The 7,751-nt window shown below is 50.6% G+C and overlaps 1 protein-coding gene across 1 annotated transcript; it reads right to left on the reverse strand.

Moving 5' to 3' along the window:
- Window positions 1-4,831: 4,831 nt before the first annotated feature.
- Window positions 4,832-7,472, reverse strand: LOC121868100 (mucin-1-like). The gene is made up of 2 exons (XM_042368369.1): window positions 5,956-7,472; window positions 4,832-5,792 (listed from the first exon to the last, which is right to left on the reverse strand). The coding sequence occupies exons 1-2, from the start codon at window positions 7,470-7,472 to the stop codon at window positions 4,832-4,834; spliced, it is 2,478 nt and encodes an 825-aa protein (XP_042224303.1).
- Between the last annotated feature and the right edge of the window lie 279 nt (window positions 7,473-7,751).

A 7,751-nucleotide genomic window follows, 5' to 3' on the forward strand; every position in this document is an offset into this window, starting at 1 on the left:
GTGTGTGGGTTTGGTGGCAGGCGGCAGGTGTGGGCGCCAATAATCAGGTGTTGGGCAGGTGATCCACCCACGAAGGTGGAGCGACCTTCCTGAGCATGGTGTAGGACACAGGTGACCAGGTGGCCACTGGCCACACCACATAGGCCTCCCACACACTAATACAACTCTAAACAGAAGGAACTATTGACAATTTGTTAAGTTTTCTACTAAACTTAGTTATCAAGCTGATCCACCTGGAAATCCGGCAATATTTTGTTGGATATGCTGTTGATCGACTGATTAACTTCACTCTGCTCCCACTCACACTGCGTGGAACAATTGTCCTCCATCTAAAAAATAACATAGCAAAATATCGAAATACATAATTAAACAAACATTAGAATATCTGTATACATTTATCACCTCAACTGATGTCAGTAACACAAGGACCATGAAGAGTTTAGTATGGAGTATTATTGGAGGTTTAAAATTCTCTGAAAAAAAATTCCAACGAGAACTTTTGTTGATAAGAGATAAATATTGTTGCGTGTTGTGAGAGGAGTGTAGGTGGGGTGTGCTGTAGGTAAGGTCATAATACCCGCCAGTTTGAGAGCACCAGCTTCCTTCCATAAATCCTGTCAGCAGTAACACGAAAACTACTGTTACTGATGATGGCCACAGGAGCCTGGGGTGTCACACCAACACGTGAACTAGGCAGGTGTAGGTGTGTTACAGGTGATGGCCACAGGAGCCTGGGGTGTCGCACCAACACGTGAACTAGGCAGGTGTAGGTGTGTTACAGGTGATGGCCACAGGAGCCTGGGGTGTCGCACCAACACGTGAACTAGGCAGGTGTAGGTGTGTTACAGGTGATGGCCACAGGAGCCTGGGGTGTCGCACCAACACGTGAACTAGGCAGGTGTAGTGTTACAGGTGATGGCCACAGGGTGTGTTGAACTAGGTGATGGCCACAGGAGCCTGGGTGTCGCACCAACACGTGAACTAGGCAGGTGTAGGTGTGTTACAGGTGATGGCCACAGGAGCCTGGGGTGTCGCACCAACACGTGAACTAGGCAGGTGTAGGTGTGTTACAGGTGATGGCCACAGGAGCCTGGGGTGTCGCACCAACACGTGAACTAGGCAGGTGTAGGTGTGTTACAGGTGATGGCCACAGGAGCCTGGGGTGTCGCACCAACACGTGAACTAGGCAGGTGTAGGTGTGTTACAGGTGATGGCCACAGGAGCCTGGGGTGTCGCACCAACACGTGAACTAGGCAGGTGTAGGTGTGTTACAGGTGATGGCCACAGGAGCCTGGGGTGTCGCACCAACACGTGAACTAGGCAGGTGTAGGTGTGTTACAGGTGATGGCCACAGGAGCCTGGGGTGTCGCACCAACACGTGAACTAGGCAGGTGTAGGTGTGTTACAGGAGCTACCAGGGAAGATATACCTCAGGTGGTGGGGGTTGGTGACCACACAGCCAGCAGCAGCTCCCACACCGCCACATATTGTTATATGATTGTGTATCTGTCAGTCTGTCGTCCGTCTGTTAACATGTTGATACACAAACAAGTGACACAAGTTTCCCTGTACCGATGAACATAATATTACGCAAGTAAAAATCCCCTTATGTAGTTTGGACGAGTGTATATAGTGCTCGTCTCCAGTCCTGAGAGTCATTGGTTTGTGCCGTCTACACAACCCCACCATGTGTACCAAGTCTTAATAGTGAATGTTTTGTATCTGCGCTGCCCTTGGTGGGCCGTCAGGCCTATGAAAAACACTTTCACTTTCGCCTGTCCCCTACAAGGAGGAATGTTCCAAATTATCCTGGAGTCAGTAGGACGAAGGTCGTGGTATTTGTTGTCATTATTAAAATTTCAACTTCTGAGTCGTACCTCGATGAACTTATGGGCGCAGGTATTTCAATTCAATTACCTGTGTATATTACAGGTTCTCATAATTTATAGTCGCAAACACAGTTCTGTCGGAATTATATTAAAAGCTCTCTGTGACCTGTGTGTGGGCGGGCTGCCGTATCACATCAGGCCGCAATTGTCGGCGTGGAACCTTGAACAGGAACTGAGCTACTAAGGAAAGGTGGCTTTTTAGCTCATCGTGGACCAGAGGACTGCTGCCTGACTGCTAACTACGGTGGTCCGCGTTCGAATCCCAGCACACACAGGTGATTTGTTTATACATTTGGGGGTCACTTAGTTAACCCTTTGAAGGACATCTCCACACTTAGGAATTTAATTCTGGCTGACGCCAGACGATATTTTTCAACTAAGAGACCCCTTTGTCCTGTTAAGGGTTAAAGGTTAAGGCCACCCTTTCCGAAACAGGGATTTGTCTCTGGGCACTAACAAAGTATTCACCAACAGACGAACATGCCAATCCATATGTACTGTAATACCTTAATCCCTGTGATGTTCCCGCCATGATTACAGATTCGAGTTTTAGAGTCATGGTTACTTAGGATAAAATATGTCTTCCTTACCCTGACATGACTCCCTCCTCCGATAAACATGCAGTTATTACATATACTCGTAGCTCTAAAATCCCCCGTTACATCATAGTTATCGCGCGTAATTTTACAATATTAATGAATTATGAGTTTTTAATAGCAGTGTATACTCGTATTTGGTTAGGCTGGGTTCTGGAAACACCAACATAGATCGTACCAAAGACTAACTAAAAATATCTGATTGAAACCAAACCTTGGTCATTGACCAAGAAAACCTATATTATTATGACCTGTGGCTGTCTAGCTGTGAAGAGATAGGGTTCCGTTAGAGGTGGTCAGCTCTACTTCTCTATATACCATAGAAAATAAACTAGTTTTCTCAAATATAATACTTCCGACAAGGGTAAGAATAGAGTAGTAAAGGAATAAGTAAAAACAGTAACTATAATTAACTTATAACTAATTATACTTAAGTCTAAGACAACAACACACAAAACAAATTCATAAAGAACAGTTACGGAGACAGTTAACATGAAGCATAGCAACATACCAGCTCACAGTTAATGCCACATAAACAACATATATATGAAGAGCCGAGAGATACCACGTGCACACAGGGAGGCGTACATAACATTAGTCATGAGAGGTGATACAATACCCCCAGGCCTAGAGGTTACCTTACCTGATATAAAAAGAGAGACAAAGCGGCAAAATACTTGGCAGCGAATGTTGTAAGGTCCTGTAACGCGGACAGTACACCCAAGCATCGTGATAACACTGGAGGCGTTGAGTGAGTCTCCCTATGTAAACACGGGGCGGAATTTTTATGTAGGACAACTCAGAATTCTAATTGGCTATAATTTTCCAGAAGCTCAGGGAAGCTGATGATCGGTCGAGCGAAGATAATTAGAAAGATAAGAGACATTCCGACTCGTTCTACTGACCCGTGACTTAATTAATTGGATCCGTTAGGTCGAGCCGGCTTTTGTCAGCCACTGTTATCGACACACTAAGAAGCAGTAGTTTTTTAGTCTGACAAAAACATAAACACGAGCATAAATGACGGTATAAACCTTTACATATAATATAAGAAATATCCATAATAGCACAATAACATAGAAATAAGTAGGAATATTAGCTAAGACACATGTTAAACAAAACTAACTAGAATTATCTGACAGAACCAATCTATACGAAACCTGACCTTACATACTGTACACTAAGCCAAACCTAACCTAAACTAACTTTTAAGCTAACATAACCTATCTTAACCTAATCCTACCTAACCTAACTAAACTATACCTAACTAAACGTAACATTACCTAACTTAATCAAACCAAATCTTACCTAACTTAACCAAACCTAACTCCCAAACCGAACCTAAATTTACACATAATATTTTATTTTAAAGTTTATTAGATTTGTAAAAATAAGCAGCATGATAACGAGAACGCTACACATATCCCTTGCCTCTTGTGGAAAGGAAGTTCGTCAATGATTTCAGGGTCACTTGTGCTGCTGACTGAGAACTCTTAAGTGAACTTGTGGGGGCTATCTTCTACCCCTGAGCGCTAATATCTGTTAACTCTTCAACTTGTGCCTCACAGATATCTTATCACTTTGCCCTAAATAACTTCAGTAGTTTAATAACGTCAACTCAAAAGGTCATAAGTCTGTTTGGTTGTTACCCAGAACAACACTATAAGTTTTTATCTCGTTTTTTGTGTGTGTGGATCTTCTGTAATCTAACACCCTACAACTGCACTTAATTTAACGATAATATCACCCATCAAGTCCTAAACACATCTGATGACGGTGTTGTTGTCACCTAACGAGGGTCACTACCACCTGCACCAACACAACCAGGATCCTGCGTGTCTATTGAACTTTTGTGTTCCGTTAGTATTGCTGTGGTGTGAGCATATAGAGGCTGACACAACATATAATGTCTACTGTACTATAGTGTAGTGAACGACACAACATACTCAGACTATACACTGACAACACCCCGGTGCTGGGTGACACTGGTAAGTCACTGGTGCTGGGTGGCACTGATAGGTCCCTGGTGCTGGGTGACACTGGTAGGTCCCTGGTGCTGGGTGACACTGGTAGGGCTCTGGTGCTGGGTGACACTGGTAGGTCCCTGGTGCTGGGTGACACTGGTAGGGCCCTGGTGCTGGGTGACACTTGTAGGTCCCTGGTGCTAGGTGACACTGGTAGGGCCCTGGTGCCCTGGCACGGTGGTCCCTGAGACCACTGGTGGCTGAGTGGGTGACACTGGTAGGTCCCTGGTGCTGGGTGACACTGGTGGGTCCTGGTGCTGGGTGACACTGGTAGGTCCCTGGTGCTGGGTGACAGCTGTAGAGTCCCTGGTGCTGGGTGACACTAGTGGGTCCCTGGTGCTGGGTGACACAGGTAGTGCTGGGTGAGTGACACTGGTAGGTCCCTGGTGCTGGGTGACTGAGGTCTGGTGCACTGGTGTCCCTGGTGTTGGGTGACACTGGTAGGTCCCTGGTCTTTCTGGTAAGTCCCTGGTGCTGGGTGACTACTGGTGAGGTCCCTGGTGCTGGGTGACACTGCTCCTGGTGCTGGGTGAGTCCCTGGTGCTGGGTGACACTGGTAGGTCCTAGTGCTGGGTGGCACTGGTAGGTCCCTGGTGCTGGGTGCACCTGGTGAGTCCCTGGTAGAGTGACACTGGTAGGGTGACACTGGTAGGTCCTGGTGCTGGGTGACACTGGTAGGTCCCTGGTGCTGGGTGACACTGGTTAGGTCCCTGGTGTGGGTGACACTGGTAGTCCCTGGTGCTGGGTGCTGGTAGTCCCTGGTGCTGGGCACTGAGTCCCTGGTGCTGGGTGACACAGTCCCTGGTGCTGGGTGACACTGGTAGGTCCCTGGGTGACACTGGTGTCCCTGGTGCTGGGTGACACTGGTGGAGTCCCTGGTGCTGGGTGGCACTGGTAGGCTGGTCTGGGTGACACTGGTAGGTCCCCTGGGTGACAAGGTCCCTGGTGACACTGGTGGGTCCCCTGGTGGTGACACTGTCCCTGGTGCTGGGTGGCACTGGTGGGTCTGGTGCTGGGTGACACTGGTAGGTCCCTGGTGCTGGGTGCACTGGTAGGCTGGTGCTGGGTAACTGGGGTCCCTGGTGCTGGGTGACACTGTCCCTGGTGCTGGGTGACCTGGTAGGTCCAGTCCTGGTGCTGGAGGTGGCACTGGTAGGTCCCTGGTGCTGGGTGACGCTGGTGTCCCTGGTGCTGGGTGGCACTGGGTGGGTCCCTGGTGGTGCTGGGTGACAGTCCCTGGTGCTGTGGCACTAGGTCCCTGGTGCTGGGTGGCACTGGTAGGCCTGGTGACACCAGGTCCCCTGGGTGCTGGGTGACACTGGTAGGTCCTAATTGTGGGTGACACTGGTGGTAGGTCCCCCTGGTGCTGGGTGACACTGGTAGGTCCCTGGTGCCCTGATGAGTGGCACTGGTGAGTCCCTGGTGGGTGCTGGGTGACACTGGTACTGGTTGGTCCCTGGTGTCCCTGGTGGGTGACACAGGTAGGTCCCCTGGTGCTGGGTACATTGTTTCAGTAGGTCCCTGGTGCTGGGTGACACTGGTAGGGTAGGTCCCTGGTGCTGGGTACTGGGTCCCTGGTGCTGGGTGACACAGGCACTGGTGGGTCCCAGTGCTGGGTGACACTGGTAGGTCCCTGGTGCTGGAGGTGGGTCCCTGGTGCTGGGTGGACAGGTCCTAGGGTGCTGGGTGACTGATGCTGGTAGGTCCTGGTGCTGGGTGACACTGGTAGGTCCCTGGTGGCACTGGTAGGTCCCTGGTGCTGGGTGACACTGGTAGGTCCCTGGTGCTGGGTGCCCCACTGGAGTGGAGTCCCTGGTGCTGGGTGACACTGGAAGGTCCCTGGTGCTGGGTGACATAGTAGGGTGCTGGGGGTGGCACTGGTAGGTCCTGGTGCTGGTGACACAGGGTCCTGGTGCTGGGTGACACTGGTAGGTCCCACTGGTGCTGCCATGTGGTCCCTGGTGCTGGGTGACACTGGTGGGTCCCTGGTGCTGGAGTGGCTGGTAGGTCCCTGGTGCTGGGTGACACTGGTAGGTTGCTGGAGGTGGCACTGGTAGGTCCCTGGTGCTGGGTGCACTATGCTGACACTGGTAGGTCCTGGTGCTGGTGAAACCACTGGTAGGTGCTGGTGCCAGGTGACACACTGAGTCCCCTGGGTGAGGTCCCTGGTGCTGTCCTGATTGCTGGGTGCTAGTGAGTCCCTGGTGCTTGGTAGGTCCCCTGGTGCTGGGTGACCTGGTAGGCACTGGTAGGTCCCCGGTACTGGGTGACAGTGCTGGGTGGCACTGGTAGCACTGGTAGGTCCTGGTGCTGGGTGACACTGTTAGAGTCCCTGGTGCTGGGCTGGCTGGTGCCACAGGTCCCTGGTGCTGGGCACTGTCCCTAGTGGGTGGCACTGGTAGGTCCCTGGTGCTGACACTACAGGTCCCTGGTGCTGGGTGACACTGGTAGGCCAGGTCTAGTGACACTGGTAGGTGTACTGGTGGGTCCCTGGTGCTGGGTGGCAGGTAGGTCCCTGGTGCTGGGTGGGTAGGTCCCTGGTGCTGGGTGACACTGGTAGGTCCCTGGTGCTGGGTAACACAGGTAGGTCCCTGTGCTGGGTGGCACTGGTAGTGCCCTGGTAGTTCCTGGTGCTGGGTGACACTGGTAGGTCCCTGGTGTGCTGGGTGGCACTGGTGGGTCCCTGGTGCTGGGTGGGTGACACTAGTGGGTCCCTGGTGCTGACACTGGTAGGTCCCTGGTGTGTGCACTGGGAGTCCTGGTGCTGGGTGACACTGGTAGGTCCCTGGTGCTGGGTGACACTGGTAGGTCCCTGGTGCTGGGTGACACTGGTAGGTCCCTGGTGCTGGGTGACACTGGTAGGTCCCTGGTGCTGGGTGACACTGGTAAGATCCCGGTACTGGGTGACACTGGAAGGACCCCGGTACTGGATACTGGCTGGATATGATGAAGCCTTCTCTCATATAAACTCTGCATTGACGTCTTTGTTTATTGTGTATTTAAGGTTTCGATAAAGGCGATAAGATACCAGTATATAAATGGATTCGTTGTGGTCATGTATAACACTATGGATAAATGTGACCTGAACTAGTTGATGAATTCCCATGAGAGATTTACTACACCATACGCACAGTGTGTTGTTGTACGAGGATAAAAGAATTCTATATTATTTGCACTTTTAAATGGTGGAAAATAACCTATTGCCTCCTATATATGTTAGAAATATTAGTTTTATTTGGCGA

Source organism: Homarus americanus, unplaced genomic scaffold (genome assembly GCF_018991925.1).
Source record: "Homarus americanus isolate GMGI-L3 unplaced genomic scaffold, GMGI_Hamer_2.0 scaffold47967, whole genome shotgun sequence".
Lineage (NCBI taxonomy): Eukaryota > Metazoa > Arthropoda > Malacostraca > Decapoda > Nephropidae > Homarus > Homarus americanus.

Coding starts and splice junctions, on each gene's coding strand:
- LOC121868100 (XM_042368369.1), bottom strand. CDS start 7,472: ATGAGAGAAGGCTTCATCATATCCAGCCAGTATCCAGTACCGGGGTCC. Junction 5,793..5,955: donor GGGACACCAGGGACCAACCA/GTACCAGTGTCA, acceptor TGGTGTCACCAG/GCCTACCAGTGCCACCCAGC.